At 38.8% G+C, this 19,006-nt stretch overlaps 1 protein-coding gene across 1 annotated transcript in view; it reads right to left on the reverse strand.

Moving 5' to 3' along the window:
• Positions 1–254: 254 nt before the first annotated feature.
• Positions 255–19,006, reverse strand: part of VPS26A (VPS26 retromer complex component A) — a 52,483-nt gene continuing 33,731 nt past the window's right edge. The window contains exons 3-9 of the mRNA XM_050805246.1: positions 17,276–17,351; positions 16,008–16,164; positions 14,965–15,129; positions 10,675–10,781; positions 7,420–7,488; positions 4,641–4,783; positions 255–1,930 (exon numbers count right to left, since the gene is read on the reverse strand). Of these exons, the coding sequence (XP_050661203.1) occupies positions 1,817–1,930; positions 4,641–4,783; positions 7,420–7,488; positions 10,675–10,781; positions 14,965–15,129; positions 16,008–16,164; positions 17,276–17,351 (831 nt within the window). The 3' untranslated portion in view covers positions 255–1,816. The remainder of the gene's footprint in view (positions 1,931–4,640; positions 4,784–7,419; positions 7,489–10,674; positions 10,782–14,964; positions 15,130–16,007; positions 16,165–17,275; positions 17,352–19,006) is intronic.

Here is a 19,006-nt window from a genome sequence, read left to right on the forward strand (position 1 = left end):
AATTTTTATTTTTCAAATTGGTTATGCTACAAAAAGTCTTGAGCAAAATGGATAGGCATCCTGTATATGACAGTTTTAAGCCAGCCTATTAAAATCATTACATAGCTATTTAAAATTGAAACCAGTAATATTTATAAAAATTCATTATCACAATTACAGCTTCCTAAACTATTGAACAATCCTATCCTTAACAATAAATCTAACAATGAGATTTGAGAATAGAGCTATTTTAATGATTCAAACAGCAAACTCAGTTTCTGTTTCAAATTCTTTATTATACATCATGGTTGCACAATTTGAGGCTGGTTAAATACAACTGGTTTTCAAAATCTCTTTGAATATTTTCTACATTACTACATGCAAATGACCATGAAAATATTTGGCATTTTAAAATTTTGAAACTCTGAATAGGCACTTACATGAAGGAAAACATTACCATTCATAGATATCCACATGTAGAACAGATGCTCCAGCACATGGTACATGGACCCTTTTGCCAGTAAAGCTGGTTACTGACCATTTTATCAAAGTGCCATAGCAGTAAAACAGGTTTAAAGAAATGTAATTTGGGTTATTTAGCTTACTCATAAAGTAAGGTTAACTGACAAGACTTGCACTGAAGTGCATTAAAAAATATTGGTACAAAAACCAATGAACCGTAAGTGAAAGTAGTTTCCATACAGCATGTTTCATTTTGGTTCCTACACTCCACATTTAGTGTATTTGCGATCAGACCCCATGCACATGAATGGATGACTGCAATCTTCTTTTTTAGAGACTTTAAACAAATGACTTGAATTTAGTGTTAAAAAATTAAGAGACGGGATGAAGTTTGAATGTGAGTTTAGCCAAAGTGAAATTACCCAGATCTAGATAACTACATGCTTCACAGGTCCTCCTCAGTCCCCCATCCCAAAATTTTCCCCTGAAGAGAGAATGAATTTATGAAGAAAATGGTATTTGCATACACATGGCAAAAAGATTCCTTAAATTGAAATATATAAATATGTTTCAAAGTATTTATGGAAAAAACAGTTTAACAAATCTAAAATGCCAACCTAAGTCAACTCCACATTGCAGAAAACACACAGCAGTACTACTGGAAAATAGCAAAACTGTTACTTAATATGGCCAAAAAAAAGGCCATAATGACCTGCCACATAATCCCTTGGGGAAAGAAATCTAATATTCATAGCACAGAAGACCTCAAAGAGGATAAAATTCTGGAAACCATGGAATGGTACTCAGAAGTGCCTGCGGTGAAGCACTCCATATGCTTTTCTCAAACACATATGTAAAAACAAATGTTGTTCTCAAAAATATTGAGATGCCATGTTTTAAATCTTTGCAGGACACAAGGGGCCACTCAGGTTTTCTGATTTTATTTGAACACAAAATATTTAATTCTTTGCATGTAGAGAATAAGAGGTAATCATTAGCCTGAAAAGAGAGAAGGATTTAAAATCAACATTATGCAGAAAGAAAGCAAAATTACAAATACCAGCCTACTCACATGAAAAATTTTCATGTTTACGCTGATGCATATCTGAGTGCTTATCATCAAAGTAGGAAGTTTAAAAAAAAAAAAAAGGCAGCTTAAGAAAGTTCCAGTGTTTCAAAGAAAGCACTTTTAAAAATGTATATACATGAAAAGAACATTTCATTATATCATAAATGCAGCACTGTAAGATAAAGGAAGACTAATATATATGGAGTTTTGGCCTTTTTCCGCCCCCTCTGGCTGCAACCATCTTTAACCTGCTGAACTTAATCTCAAGAGTTACAGGAGTTTTTTGCTTTTTTTCTCCTGTTCAGTTCACATTTCAGGCTGTTCAGCAGATGCCTGTGATTCTGGAGATTCAAATCGCTGGTGAAAGTTTGTTCTCTGTTTCCTCAGTTTTTCAGGAGCTTTTCTCCATAAAATTATCTCCTAGTAAACAAATGCAAGATATTAACAAATAATGTGTGATATGATGCCTTATCTCTATGATGCCTTAAATTTTCACCATGGAAATCATAATTGCCACTTCAATTTTAACCATAATAAAATTAAATTCTTCCCTACAAAAGCCCTCCTCTTTTCTAACTGATCCCCTTTCTTCCAGCTCTAATTTGACTGCCCCTTCTACCTCCAGTGCTCCTATCACCAGCACCCATGCATTCCACCACCACCAATCCAGTCTGGCAAGAAGTCCTATTGTTACTTTAAAGAATTCCCCAAATCCATCCTTTGGTTCCTGTTCCACTGCCCTCATCGAAGTTCAAGTTCTTGTCACTAGATATTAAAACAGCTTCCTCAGAGGCAAGAGAGGCAGAGCCCTTTCTATCTAATCCTTCATTATCACTACCAGGTTAATCCTGTAGCACATTGCTTGGATTGCCCTTTAGTAGTTCTCAGTGCCTCCAGGATAAATCTCCAAACAGGTATTCATGCCCCTCTATAACCTTTATCCAATTTACCAACATTGCTCTCTTCCCTCCCTAGACCCTCTTCCCCCATCAGCCAAACTGAGTTACTCTCAGCCTTCAATGCAATCCAAATAAACTCGCCCTACATCTTCCCCACTCTTCAAATCTCTATTTCTCTACCTAACTCTTACCCTAACCAATCCATCCTGAGAACTTCCCTCTTCTAAATTCCTAAAATTATCTGCTTCATTAAGTCATTATAGGCTGGGTTGGTTTGTTTTTTCCCCCCAACATCAGAATTTAAACATCCAAATGAGTGCACATGGGAAATAACACACTACCTCCAATAGTGCCATGATATGAAATTGATTTTGAAATTGTAAAAATCATGTAATTTATTTTGAAGTTATAAATTACCTATGTTTAATTATACAGCATTAGGATGGCAATACTGGAATAGGTTTTCACTCTTCTAAATTACTGTCAAACTATTATTTAAGTATTCTGTTTATATTATTTTTCTTTTCCCCAGACATCTACAATGTGAGAACATGGAGGACAGATCACGTTTATAAAAGGTAGTTTTTGTATTTTTCACAGTACTTAGCAGAGAATAATTTCTAACTTAGCTTTGAACTCTCAACTGACATTCAACTATGTATTTATTAATCTGATTCAGAATACAAAAGACCATTCTAATTACTATCTTCATTCAGAATTCACCAAAAACTTCTAATTGATTTTCAAATGAGAACAAGTTTGTAATGAACACTTTATATTAAAAAAAGTATCTGAGGTGGCCAGGCGCAGTGGCTCATGCCTGTAATCCCAGCATTCTGGGAGGCTGAGGTGGGCAGATCACCTGAGGTCAGGAATTCAAGACCAGCCTGGTCAACATGGTGATACCCCGTCTCTACTAAAAATAGAAAAATTAGCCGGGCATGGTGGTGCATGTCTGTAATCCCAGCTACTCAGGAGGCTGAGGCAGGAGAATTGCTTGAACCTGGGAGGTGAAGGTTGCAGTGAGCCGAGATCACACCACTGCACTCCAGCCTGGGCAACAGAGCAAGACTCCATCTCCAAAAAAAAAAAAAAAAAAAAGAAAAAAAAAAAAAAAAGTATTAGAGGCTGGGCATGGTGGCTCATGCCTATTGTCCCAGCACTTTGGGAGGCCAAGGCAGGTGGATCACTTTAGGCCAGGAGTTTGAGACCAGTCTGGCCAACATGGCAAAACCCTGTCTCTACAAAAAGGAAAATACAAAAATTAGACTGGTGTAGTGGCACACACCTGTAATCCCAGCTACTTGGGAGGCTGAAGTACGAGAATCGCTTGAACCTGGAAGGTGGAGGTTGCAGTGAGCTGAGATCACACCACTGCACTCCAGCCTGGGCAACAGAGCGAGGCTCTGTCGCAAAAAAAAAAAAAAAAAAGAAAAGAAAAGAAAAATTATTAGAATTCAGTCATCTCATGGACATTTATAATAGAATTGTTTAAAAAGGAATAAATCACCAGGGCACAGTGGTACATGCCTGTACCTCCCAGCTACTCAGGAGGCTGTGATTGGAGGATTGCTTGGAAGATCCCCATCTCAAAAAATAAAAATAGTAATAATAATAATGATGTATATTTGTTGATAAGAGAAAGATATTCAAGACACTACTGAGTAAAAATGCAAATTAAAGAATACAGCTGGGCACGGTGGCTCATGCCTATAATCCCAGCATTTTGGAAGGCCAAGGCAGGAGGATTGCTTAAGCCCAAGAGTTCAAGACCAGCTTGGGCAACATAGTGAGACTCCATCTCTACAAAAAAATTAAAAACAGTAAGAAGAAAAAGCAATATCCATAATATGATCTAAACGCACATACATTAGTCTCAATGGTGGTGGAAATTCTGCTGACCTTTACTTCATTCTTTGTTCCTTATTGCCTTATTTTTTTTCTAAATAAGCAGCAGATACTGTTTTTATTAAAAAACAAAAACAAAAGAACTTGTAAGAGAAAACTAAAAGCCCTGAAAAATTATAGCTCATTCTGGAGTACTGAAGAATGATTGGGGAGGGATCTATCATAGGATTCTATTCTCCTCTACTTCTTTATCTGTCATACCCACAGTGTTTTCATTTACTTAGAAACTCCCACTCGCTCAGTACAATTAAGCTTAGAAGAGCGCTTTCAAGGTATTTTTAGATCTGCCGCAGAACATAATACCAGCCTAAGTGACACCATACCTGCTGTTTGAAGTACCTCCGGTCTTCCTCATCAACAAGCACTAAATTCAAAAAGTACCTTACTGAAAATTTTTTGTTCACATCTCTCATTGTTGGAGTTGGATCATATCCTGCTAAAAATAGTCTTATTGGAATGGATTCACCTGAAAGAGAAGGAATTTCCACTTAATTCTAAAGATGATTAAATATAGTCACATAACAGGTAGGACTAAGCACTATAGAGGTGACAATAATGCTTCACATCCTCACAAGATGCAAAAATAACAAAGACCAGGGTTTCTCATCCTCAGCAGTACTGATATTTTGGGCTGAATAATTCTTTGTTGTGGGGAGGGTCCTATCCTTTGTAGGATGTTTAGCAGCAACCCTGGCCTCTACCCACTAGATACCAGTAGTACTCTCCAAATGTAACAGCCAAAAAATATCTCCAGACAACATCACACATTCATTTTGGGGTGAAGTTTCCCGTAGACAAGAACTACTGTTCTAGAGTCAGAATACCTGGCTTCAAATCTCAACCACTCATTGGTTGTGTGATCTTGGACAAATCACTTACTCATTGTTTAAGTTCTTCATCTGTGAAATGGGGAATAACAATAGTATTCACAAGGAATGTGTAAGGACTATATGGGTTAATATACCTAAAGAACTCAAACAGTGCCAACAGATAAGTGCTCTATAAGTTGTTTTGTTATCTTCTTTCATGAAGTTTACCATAATTTCTAATCATGTGTATAAATTCTTGAATGCTTGTTACTCATACATTCAAAGCTAAAAACGGACAGAATGATGACATCCTTTTATTACCAAAAAGACTGTTACTCAGATTCTCATTGCTTCTGTTTTCCTAAGGGTAATTATTTGCATATTCCTTTTTTTTTTTTTTTTGAGATGGGAGTCTTGCTGTCGCCCAGGCTGGAGTGCAATGGCGCAATCTCGGCTCAGTGCAACCTCCACCTTCTGGGTTCATCCAATTCTCCTGCCTCAGCCTCCCGAGTAGCTGGGATTACAGGCGCCTGCCACCATGCCTAATTTTTTTTTTTTTTTTTTTTTTTTGAGACGGAGTCTCGCTCTGTCACCCAGGCTGGAGTGCAGTGGCGCCATCTTGGCTCACTGCAAGCTCCACCCCCCGGGTTCACGCCATTCTCCTGCCTCAGCCTCCCAAGTAGCTGGGACCACAGGTGCCCGCCACCACGCCCGGCTAATTTTTTGTATTTTTTTTTTAGTAGAGACGGGGTTTCATCATGTTAGCCAGGATGGTCTTGATCTCCTGACCTCGTGATCCGCCCGCCTCAGCCTCCCAAAGTGCTGGGATTACAGGTGTGAGCCACCGTGCCCGGCCTTTTTGTATTTTTAGTAGAGATGGGGTTTCACCATGTTGGCCAGGCTCACCGGTCTCAAACTCCTGACCTCAGGTGATCCACCCACCTTGCCCTCCCAAAGTGCTGGGATTACAGGAGTGAGCCACCACACCCAGCTTTTTCTTTTTTTTTTTTTTTTTTTTTTTGAGGCAGGATCTCCCTCTGTCAAGATGGCAGTGGTGCCATATTGGCTCACTGCAACCTTGCCTCCTGGGCTCAAGTGAACTTCCCACCTCAGCCTCCCAAGTAGCTGGGACCACAGGTGCGTGCCACCATGCCTGGCTAATTTTTGTATTTTTTATAGAAATGGGGTTTTGCCATGTTGCCCAGACTGGTCTCCAACTCCTGGGCTCAAGCAATACACCCACCTTGGCCTCCCAAAGTGGTGGGATTACCGTGCCCAGCCCTTGAATTTTTTTTTTTTTTTGAGATGGTGTGTCACTCTGTCTCCCATGATCTCAGCTCACTGCAACCTCCACCTCCCGGTTCAAGCGATTCTTCTACCTCAGCCTCCCAAGTGGCTGGGATGACAGGCATGTACCACCACACCCAGCTAATTTTTGTATTTTTGGTAGAGACGGGGTTTTGCCACGTTGGCCAGGCTGGTCTTGAACTCCTGACCTCAAGCGATCCGCCCACCTCAGCCTCCCAAAGTGTTGGGATTACAGGCATGAGCCACCGCACCTGGCCTGAATATTTTTTACGTAATAATTTTCTCATGCACACCAATTTGCTGAAAGATATAAAACTCACCATTTTACATAAAAACTGGTGGCTGCTGGAATTTTACAAAGTAATGTTGCATAATACAAGAGTACACATATAAGGGACCCAACCACCTAGCTCAAAGAGTTTTAGAGCACCTGACACTACATTGCCTCATCTACACTTGGCACTTAATAAATGGTACTGACTTTGTGATGTAAGTATAAACAGTGAAGAAAACCCAGACATAAATTTAAAATGATAAATACTGGCTTCATTGTCTCAGATACTGAAGATTATCTAGTAATGGAACTGCTTATTTTCTTGAGGGCTATAATGACTTCAAAAACCCACAGGAATTAAAGGTCAGCCACATTCCATTTTGTGGTCAGCAGGAGAAAAAAAGATTTACAAAGATCAACTATTGTATAATAGAAGACAATGAAAATATTACAAATTCAAAACTAGAGAATAGATACATATAACTATCTCTACTAAATCCTAAATTGAAACTGAAAAATCAAACCTTATTTCAGACTAGGAAGTATAATTACAGTCTTCTTTGAAGCTATACAAAGATGACCTTAAAAGCTATCATTATAAGAATGGTTTTAAGAATTCAAAGATACTTTCACACTAAACAAACACAAACAAAACTGCCATGAACACTGCTGTTTGCACTACACAAAAGTAGTAACTGAAAAGTATGTTACCTTTTACTGGTGCACCATCCATTATTTCATATTTGGCGATTGTTTCTGTTTCTGTTGTGGTACTGGGTCCTAGTGCAATAATGTAAATAATATTAATTTAAATATTCCAGAATATAATTACTAGCCTTATGTCTTCTTATTTTTCCACTACATTATTCTTTTTAGAGATGGTGTCTCGCTCTGTCACCCAAGCTAGAGTGCAGTGGTGCAATCATGGCTCGCCGCAGCCTCAACTTCCTGGGCTTAAGCAATCCTTCTGCCTCAGCCTCCCAAGTAGCTGAGATTACAGGTGTGTACCATCATGCCTGTTTTTTTTTTCAATTTTTGTAGAGATGGGTTCTCAATATATTGCCCAGGCTGGTCTCAAACTCCTGAACTCAAGCAATCCTCCCACCTAAGCCTCCTGAGTAGCTGGGACTACAGGCGTGCACTATCATGCCCGGCTAATTTTTGCATTTTTTGGGATAGAGATGGGGTTTCACCATGATGCCCAGGCTGGTCTTGAATTCTTTGGGTTCAGGTGATCTGCCCGCCTCAGCCTCCCAAAGTAGTGGGATTACAGGTGAGCAACTGCACCTGGCCAACAATTTCTTTTTAAACAACAAAGGAGAATTTGAAGTGATTTTAAAATCACTAAATTTACGAGCAAGTAGAAACATGGAGATTAAGAAATCACATATGGGGGTACATGTTCTCAGGACCTCTTGAGATCATGCCTTGGGTAAGAATTTTATTTTAAAATAAAATAATATTAATAAATCACAGATGTTTTAAATTATGAATACTGACTATAAATTCTTATAAAGTGTTGCCTAAAATTATTTTCAGCAAAAAAACCAACAATGTTAGAGGACAAAGTAAGTTTATATATTAAAATTAAAAAGCAGGGATGAACCAATAAATGCTATCGGGACAACTGGTCAGCCATCTGGAAAAACGTAAAGGTGATACATACCTCACTTCTTATATCACAACACATTTCAAATGAATTAAAATTTTAAAAATGAAACAAAATCCCTAAACCACAATGTATTACTTCAGTAGAATCAAGCACAGAAAATTATTTTTAGAACTTCAATGTGAAAAAGACCTTTCTAACCATGGCATAAAACCCAGAGGCCATAAAATGAAAAACTGATAAATCTGACTACATAAACATCAATAACTTCTACATGGCATAAACCACCACAAACAAGACAAGCAAGGGAAATTTTTGCTACCCTTAATATTAGAAAAAGGAATTCAGGGCACAATGGCTCACACCTGTAAACCCAGCAATTTGGGATGCTGAGGCAGGAGGATCGCTGAGTCCAGGAGTCTGAAACCAGCCTGGGCAACATAGTGACACCCTGTCTCTACAAAAAATAAAAAATTAGCTGGGTGTGGTGGCATGCGCCTGTGGTCCCAGCTACCCACAACGCTGAGGTTGGAGGACTGCTCAAGTCCAGGAGTTCAAGGCTGCAGTGAGCTATAACTGTACCATTGCACTCCAGCCTGGGCGACAGTGTGAGACCCTGTCTCAAAAAGAAGGGTGGAGGGGGATTGATTTCTCTAATACATAGTTTCTACAAATAAGTAAGAAAAAGAATATAATAATCCAATAGATAATGGGGCAAAGAATATGAATGGCTTACAGAAAATAAAAATTGTTTTTATTCATATGAAGAGATGTTCATCTTCAATAAGAAAACTGAAAATTAAAACTACAATGGAATATATTAATTAGCTTGACTGTGATAATCATTTCATAATGTAAACATTCCATCATACACCTTGAATATTGAAAAAAATTTTTTTTTTTTTTTTGAGGCGGAGTCTCGCTCTGTAGCCCGGGCTGGAGTGCAGTGGCCGGATCTCAGCTCACTGCAAGCTCCGCCTCCCAGGTTTACGCCATTCTCCTGCCTCAGCCTCCCGAGTAGCTGGGACTACAGGCGCCCGCCACCTTGCCCGGCTAGTTTTTTGTATTTTTTAGTAGAGACGGGGTTTCACGGTGTTCGCCAGGATGGTCTCGATCTCCTGACCTTGTGATCCACCCGTCTCGGCCTCCCAAAGTGCTGGGATTACAGGCTTGAGCCACCGCGCCCGGCCTGAAAATTTTTATTTGCCAACTATATCTCAATAAAGCAGTGGGGGAAAAAGAAACCTTAAGAAAAATCCCAAAACTACAATGGAGTAGTATCTCCCCTTACCCATCAAACTGGCTAAAAGTTTTTACAGCATTGTGCTCAGGAGAATATGGGGGAAAAGAGGCACTCTCCTACATTCACTACTGATAGCAATGCAAAGTGGTATAATCCCTAAAGAAGACTTACTGATAACATGCATCAAAATTATAAATGGCCAGGTGCAATGGCTTATGCCTGTAATCATTTAACACTTTGGGAGGCAGAGGTAGGAGGACAGTTTGAGCCTAGGAGTTCGAGACCAGCCTTGACAACATAGTGAGACCCTGTTTGCCACAAAAGGGTGGAAGAATTATAAATAAATATACTGTTTAACCTGTGAATTCCACTTCTAAGATTTTATCTTGCACACATGTCTGCACACGTGCAAAATGACATTATTTGCAATAGCAAAAGACTGGAAACAACCTGTATGTCCACAAACAGCAGACTGGTTCAATTCTAGTGTATCAATAAAACGGAAAACTATTAAAAAGATAAAGTATTCTACACATTAGTATGGAAAGTTCTCTAAGATGCACTACTAAGTGGCAGAGCAAAGTATTCATTATACACCACCATTTAAGTAAAAAGGGGTTTGTGTTATACATAGGTGTTTGCCTGTATACATAATAACTAATTGGAAAGTTTTGGTTTTGGTTCTTTTTTGGAATGGTCTCACTCTGTTGCCCAGGCTGAAGTGCAGTGGTTATTCACAGGCACAATCCCACTACTGATCAGCACAGGAGTTTTGACCTGCTCCACTGAGGATTTTTAAACTTATAATAAACATATTACCTATGAGTAGCTAGAGTACAGAAATAAGATACTTTTTACTGTATACTCTTTTACATTTTATTTTTGAACCATGTGAATTTATTACCTATTAAAAAATTTACTTTTTATAAAAAATAAATTCCGGACAATCAAAAATTAATTTTAAAAAAAGCATTAAATAATTTACTGTCAGTAATATTAACTAGCAAAATTAGTACTCAATGTGGATATCAAATTAATTATGTTTAAACAATACTTTAAGATTTTAAAAATGTCAACTAAAATAATTTTAATTTACATACTCTTTTCAACTTACCAATTCCTGTGATCTCTTTTTTGATCAGCTGTAACTCCATATGTTGTATTTTTATTCTTACTAATAAGAAGTAAATTTTTCCAACAATCACATCCTTTAAATGATACCTATTGGGGAAGAACGTATCTCACTAAATATCAGTTTAAAAACAAGCAAAAAGAGTGAACTATGTCCTAAAAGATTTTGATAGACATCTTTAGTATAATTATTTAAGGATACCATTTTGAGGCTCGGCACAGTGGCTCATGCTTGTAATCCTAGCACTTTGGAAGGCCGGGGTGGGCGGATCGCTTGAGGTCAGGAGTTCAAGACCATCCTGGCCAACATGGTGAAACCCTGTCTCTACTAAAAATACAAAAATTAGCTGGGCATGGTGGCACATGCTTGTGATACCTGCTACTTGGGAGACTGAGGCAGGAGGACTGCTTGAACCCAGGAGGTGAAGGCTGCAGTGAGCCTAATCGCACCACTGCACTCCAGCTTGGGTGACGGAGTGAGACTCCATCTCAAAAAAAAAAAAAAAAGTACTATTTTGAGCTCTTTCCTGGCCGCTGCTGAGTTGCACGGAGGTGGCGGCTTGGGTGCATTCAAGATTCAGCTTCACTCACTGCCATGGCTGAGGAAGGCATTGCTGCTGGAGTATATGTATAATGGGCGTTACTACTGCTTTCCAAGAGGTGCTGAAGACCACCCTCATCCATGATGGCCTAGCATGTGGAGTTTGCAAAGCTGCCAAAGCCTTAGACAGGCACAAAGCTCATCTTTGCGTGCTTGCATCTAATTGTGATGAGCCCATGTATGTTAAGTTGGTGGAGGCCCTTTGTGCTGAACCCCAGTTGATGACAAGAAACTGGGGAATGTGTAAGCCCCTATAAAACTGACAGACGGGGGAAACCCCATAAAGTGGTCGGCTGCAATTGTGCAGTAGTTAAGAACTATGGCAAGGAATCTCAGGCCAGTATGTCATCAAAGAATACTTCAAATGAATAAATAAAACTTTGGCTCACCAGAAAAAAAAAAAACCATTTTGATTATTCATATTGTTTAGTGTTCTTTTTTTCAAAAAAGTACTCATCGTTTCACTATGCAAATAAGGAATCAAACTTTTACTTGACTACCTCAGAGAGAATAATTACCCTGGGTAACTGTTCCGGCTGGGCTCAGTGGCTCATACCTGTAATCCCAGCACTTTGGGAGGCCCAAAGCAACAAGATTGCTTGAACCCAGGAGTTTGAGACCAGTCTAGGCAACATGGTGAGATGTAATCTCTTCTAAAATTAGCTGGGTGGTGCAAAATTAGTGGCACATGCCTGTGATCCAAGGTACCCAGAAGCTGAGGTGAGATGATAATTTGAGCCTGGGAGATTGAGGCTGCAGTGTCCCATGATTATGCCACTAAACTCCAGCCTGGGTGACAGAGCCAGACTCTTTCTCAAAACACACACACACACAAAAATGCTTGAAATATTTGGCATATGAAGATATTTTCAACATTAAAAGACACAGTTTGGTGTCATTATTACTCAAGTTCTACAAGAGTGCAGCTAACATAAATCATCTGCCCACAAAGACAAAGTAAAAGAGACTACCTACATGGGTTGAGTCTGCTGTTGTTATATCTAATACCCAAAGGTCGCTCCCACATACCTTGTAACGATGTGGTAATAAACTTAGGAATCCCTATAATATCCAGAGGACTTTTTAGCCTCCTCCCAGGTTTGGCTCTCAAAATCATATCTGAAGAGTTGATTAATATAATTATGTCAGGCCGGGCACGCCTGTAATCCCAGTACTTTGGGAGGCCAAGGTGGGCAGATCACCTGAGGTCAGGAGTTCAAAACCAGCCTGGCCAACATGGTGAAACCCCATCTCTACTAAAACTACAAAAATTAGCCAGGCGTGGTGGCACATGCCTGTCATCCCAGCTACTCGGGAGGCTGAGGCAGGAGAATCGCTTGAACTCAGGAGGTAGAGGTTGCAGTGAGCTGAGATCGTACCACTGCACTCTAAACTGGACGACAGAGATTCCGACTCTAAAAAAAGTAAATAAATAAAAATATGCTGGGCGCAGTGGCTCACGCCTATAATCCCAGCACTTTGGGAGGCCGAGGCGGGTGGATCACGAGGTCAGGAGTTTGAGACTAGCCTGACGAACGTGGTAAAACCCCGTCTCTACTAAAAATACAAAAATTAGCCGGGCATGGTGGCGGGCACCTGTAATCCCAGCTACTCAGGAGGCTGAGGCAGGAGAATCCCTTGGAACCAGGAGGCAGCGGATGCAGTGAATTGAGATCACACCATTGCAGTCCAGTCTGGGTGACAGAGCGAAACTCAAACAAACAAACAAACTCTCTGTGTGTGTGTGTGTGTGTGTGTGTGTGTGTGTGTGTGTGTGTGTGAAAATTATGTCAGTCTGAAGGGAAGCTTCAGTGGTAAGTTTCAGGTCCTAAACTATTTGATAATTTCATCAACAATATAATTTTAAGATTCTGAAGGCCATATGTATTACATTTTCAGTGATATAAACCTGGGAGTGACAACCAATAAAAATAATGTAACAAAAGACTGGGGTAGGAGGGGGATAATACAGGGTACATCCATTTCTTAAACAAACTTTAATAAAAAAAAAAAAAACAGAAGGGAAACCTATAAATTAAAAAATTTAAGGCTCAAACAACCAAACGCAATGTGTGGCCCTTGTTTTGATATTGATTTGAACAAAGCATGTGAAAAAAGAAAGATATCTGTGAGCCAATTAGGGAAATGTGAATACTGCCTGGGTGTATGAAGATATTAAGAAATTACTAATATTTTTAGATATTAGAGTATTGTTATATTTAGAATGATATATAACTTTTTTAAACTTTTTTTCTGAATAGACACAGAAAACAAGCTTGTCATATAACATTTAAATAAGAGATAAGCAAAGTCAATACATAATTTCATCCTTTACAGATAACCACTGTTAACAACAGAATATCATTGCAGACTCTTTTCTATTTATATCAAAATACATGAGTATTTTACAGAAATGAAATAGTACTACACACACGGTTTTTATGGCTAACTTTTTCACTTAATAATATCATGGACATGCTTCTGGAGAACTAAATACATATGTCTCAACCTTTTTTTTTTTTTTTTTTTGAGATGGAGTCTCGCTCTGTCACCCAGGCTGGAGTGTAGTCACGCGATCTCAGCACACTGCAACCTCTGCCTCACAGGTTCAAGCAATTCTCCTCCCTCAGCCTCCCGAGTAGCTGGGATTATAGGTGTGCGCCACGACACCCATCTACTTTTTGTATTTTCAGTAGAGACGGGGTTTCTCCATGTTGGCCAGGCTGGTCTCAAACTCTTGACCTCAGACGATCCGCCCACCTTGGCCTCCCAAAGTGCTGGGATTACAGGCATGAGCCACTGCACCTGGCCTCAATCTTTTTAACCCTTCTTTAGCATTCCACAGTATGGTTGGACCATAATTTATTTAACTGTTATAATACCAGTGGGCATTTAAATGGCAATCTTTTGTTCATATAAGTAATGTTTCTGAGAACATCTTAGTCCATGTATAAAATAATACAACTTCCCATAGGTTATAGTGAAGCATATTCCAGATATATAATTTGATAAAATGATATAAAATTTTATGGGTTGAATTAAATGTCTGGAATCTGCTTCACTATAACCTATGGGGAGTATGAGAGCTGAATACAGATAAACCAGATTGTGTACTGATAACTGTTGGAGCTGGGCAATGGGTACATGAGGATTCATTATATTACTCAGTATACTGTTCAAATATTTTAGTATATGCTTGAAATTTCCCATAATAAAGTTTAAAAAGGCATTAAACACAAAGTATGAGCCAGTTTTGCAAAAATACAACATATATAAACATATATACCTTCCCCCTCCCCCCATGGAATGATATACAAGGGGACATTAACAGTGATATAAGTGGTAAAGGTGAAAATATGTGAAAAGAGATGGCCAGGATGGGGTAATGTCAAGTCAGTAAGATAAACTGCATCCTCAGAAGGATTGGCTGCCTTCTGAGATGGTGACATCCTCTACACAAAGTGGCCAAGCAGAGATTCATCAGCAATAGAACATAAAAGACACCTTTACTGGGTGGAAGCCAGACCAAACTCCTAAAATTTATTTTAGCTCAGAGATCCCGTTGATCTGTTAACATCAGTCAATTCTATCCTTACTTTGACCAATTGACAAAGACTTGAAAAGTTAATTTTTGAATTTTCCCTGAACAACTTATCTGTGAAAGGTTCTTACTTTGATTTATTATATTCAAATTCTATATGTAGACAATCTTCAATGCCCACTTCCATCTTAATAGAGTTGTTAACATCAGGATAGGTGGCAAGCTGGTGAACAATAAGATCATATTCTTTTACCAAATCTGTCAGTCTTCTCACTATTGTCACTTTAAGAAAATACCTACAAAGTTAAAAGAGAGGATGAGTTAAATCACCTATAATAAATTTTCATGTTTTAAATTAGCAAACATTAACCACAACTAAGCCTTCTCCTTGCTGGACCTCCTTTGGGATCAACTTACTTCACTACTTCACAAAGGAGTTCCAATTTTCTTTAATGCCCCCGACATAAAAAAAAATACAAAGTTCAATTTTAAGAATAGTGTAAATACTTTACAGATGAGTTTGGAGGGCTGTAATCAAGCCTACTTGAGGAAACCTCTCCAGATCACTTCTTTAAGGAACTGCTATTTGAAATTTGGGTTGTCAAACCCAGTTCCAGATAGATAATGTCGAATTAAACAGAGAAAGCAGGATCTCGGACCTGATGCATTCAGATTAATATCCTCAAATGCCCTGGACTCTGAGGCATCCCTGGCTTCCTGCATACAGACTCAGTGAAGGGAAAGGACACTGAATTGAGAGGTTAGAAAACTAGGTTCCTACTCCTGTTCTGCCATCCACTACTTGTGTCATTTTAGATGTATCAGAGCTTCTCTGGTACTCCAGATTACTTCTGAACCATATACTAAATGAGATTTTCTGGGAAACTAGTGGTTTTAGAAGGTAATTCAGTTTACATGACAAATGAAGTACATAAGGGACAATGCATACCAGGGAAGTGTATAACTGAAATGTCTCATAGCAATGTTGTCTAATTCTATAATGTTAGAACGCTCTATTACCTCAAATCAGCATTAGCCAAAGTATGTGACGGAATTTTAAAAAATCTTAAATCTTCCAATCTAGAACTATAATTAGAGGTTCAAATAAGGTATCAACAGTAGTTACTACTTTCTGGTTTTGATTCTGTTTACAGTTTATAATACACATTCATACCTCAAGCGGACATTGGCACCGATGTAAGATTCATATGGCTTTTCAACTTGCATAAATTCAAAATCATAACTTCTGCTCTGAGTCAGTTCTCCAGGTAAGGCTAGTTCTTTCACTAGGTTTACAAATTCATGAGTATTACTCTTGTCATTGAAAAGCTCTAAAAATTTTAAAAGGCAGAAAGACCAATTATTTAATATCCATTTCAATAAGACCCAAATGTCTACTTCAAACGCAATTTTTACCAAAAGAATTATTGAGTTTATCTCCAATAAACTAGACCTATGCTCTGAATTCCATTATCCTTTTTATAATTATACTTCATGTAGGCATAAAAGATTGTGTCAAGTGGCATAGCACAATGAAAATTTCTATTAAAAATGAGTTCATTCCTTTGATGTAGTTGGGGCTCTCCCAATATGAAGCCATTTGACACATTACCAGCAATTATTTGAACTTCCCCCAGACAAGGCAAAAATTCTGTTTTGCTTTAGTTAGGCAAATATATTGCTTTCATAAAATTACAAAACACAAAAAGACTAAAACCAACTATCAATTACTACAACTTGCCTTTCGATCAGAATAGACATATAAATACACTCTCAGTCAGAATAGATATATAAACAAATATCTACCCATTCCAATTCTGAAACTTTAAAAATGTACAGTGAAACTTAGCTAAATTTGAAGCCTAGTTATGTAGACAGTATTATAAAGACATATTTTCCTTTCTCTTGTGAATCTGCAGTATAGAAAGATGTATATACAGTTGAACTCCCTACTAAATAAAGCATGTATCTGAAATAATGTATGGAAATGTACATAAGTTGATCTAAGTCAAGAAGAAACTACACCTTTCCTTCTGACATGGAATTTTGTGTTGACACAGGTGAGTCTGGCTACAGGCACACACTAGATCAGGAAGACAAATGGCATGGGTAATTAGAAGATGAAGAATGAAGGTGAGGCTGCTAATTATAAGAATGGTGAAAAATGTAGGCAGACGAAAATTTCAGCAGGTCAACTAATTTACTTGAATTATTTTTCAAGGCCGGTAGTTTCATATATATCATGAAATGATAAAATTATTTCATACAAGTCAAAGAAACACAATTTAATATAGTTATAAAGTAAGTCCTCTCTTTTATTATGCAAAATCAATTCCTTCCTTCTACAAAGCTAAGCTGTAATTCAATTATTTCAGTGCAAAATCCAACCCTCTTCAAATTCAGTTATCACAGAAAAAGAAGTAATACTATTTTAAAACTCACCAATTTGACCTACAAATTCAATTCTAATTCCTTGGTGCTCTAGCCTCTTTCCAGGTTGCTTAAAGGCTAGGTTTACCTGCCAAAACATGAAATTATAAGAGATGTTAACAATCCTTTGAGTGGGCCTACTAGTAGCTTCCTTTCAGATGAATGCAATATATAAATACTTCAGGTATTCATTTATGAAGTTCGAGACACCACCACATACCTAAATCAGGATGATGTTATACCACCAGAGAAGGTGTAATTTATTTATACACAATCATGGGTGAACCTCTTACTTACATCAACACAAAGTCTGCTTTGTTAAGAAGGAATCCTTAATAGCTGGAGAACTATAAAAAGACTCAAAGAAAGGAACAGCCTTCAACTATTCATACTTATTTTCTGATCAAACAAATAATTCTATGACTAATAAAAGCATATTAATGTGAGGTAATTACTAATTTCAAGAACTGACCTAAAAACAGATGCAATTCCAGGACATTTAAATCAAGCAAGACTAACATCCACACAACTAGGACTATATTATGGACAATGCTCAGAAATTTGTGGGTCAAATCATAGCTTCATACTTATTGTAACTGATGTATCACTTCCAGTTTTCTGTAACCAATATATTATTATAATTCCTAACCTTAAAAGCAGTGCCTTTTGTCCTGAGTCTGCTACCCACCATAAAAACAGAATGCCTAAAGATTTAAATTCAAGTATGATTCATCTTATATACTTTCCCACCCCCTACCCCAGAAAGGACTCTGTTGCTTAAGGTGGAGTGCAGTGGCACAATCTTAGCTTACTGCAGCCTCAACCTCTTGGGCTCAAATGATCCTCCTTCCTCAGCCTCCCAAAGTGCTAGAAGTACAGGCATGAGCTACTGCACCTGGCCATTATCTTACATACTTTTGGAGTAAAGTATATGATCTCAAAATCCCTAAACTCATATATCTGCCAAGTGGAAATCTTAAATATACACACACACACATTTTAAGAGATAGAGTCTCACTCTGTCACCCAGGCTGGAGGACAGTGGCATGATTATTGCTCACTACAGCTTTGAATCCCTAGGGTTAAGTGATCCTCCTGCCTCAGCCTCCAAACAGCTGGGACTCTAGGGATGCATAACTATGCAGGCTAATTAAAAAAATATTTTTTGGCCGGGCGCGGTGGCTCAAGCCTGTAATCCCAGCACTTTGGGAGGCCAAGACGGGCGGATCACGAGGTCAGGAGATCAAGACCATCCTGACTAACACGGTGAAACCCTGTCTCTACTAAAAAATACAAAAAACTAGCCGGGCGAGGTGGCAGGTGCCTGCAGTCCCAGCTACTCAGGAGGCTGAGGCAGGAGAATGGCGTAAACCCGGGAGGCGGAGCTTGCAGTGAGCTGAGATCCGGCCACTGCACTCCAGCCTGGGCGATAGAGCGAGACTCCACCTCAAAAAAATAAAAAAATAAAAAAATAATTTTTTTTTGTAAAGATGAGGTCTCGGCCGGGCGCGGTGGCTCAAGCCTGTAATCCCAGCACTTTGGGAGGCCGAGACGGGCGGATCACGAGGTCAGGAGATCGAGACCATCCTGGCTAACCCGGTGAAACCCCGTCTCTACTAAAAAATACAAAAAACTAGCCGGGCGAGGTGGCAGGCGCCTGTAGTCCCAGCTACTCGGGAGGCTGAGGCAGGAGAATGGCGTAAACCCGGGAGGCGGAGCTTGCAGTGAGCTGAGATCATGCCA

Source organism: Macaca thibetana, chromosome 9 (assembly GCF_024542745.1).
Source record: "Macaca thibetana thibetana isolate TM-01 chromosome 9, ASM2454274v1, whole genome shotgun sequence".
Taxonomy (NCBI): domain Eukaryota; kingdom Metazoa; phylum Chordata; class Mammalia; order Primates; family Cercopithecidae; genus Macaca; species Macaca thibetana.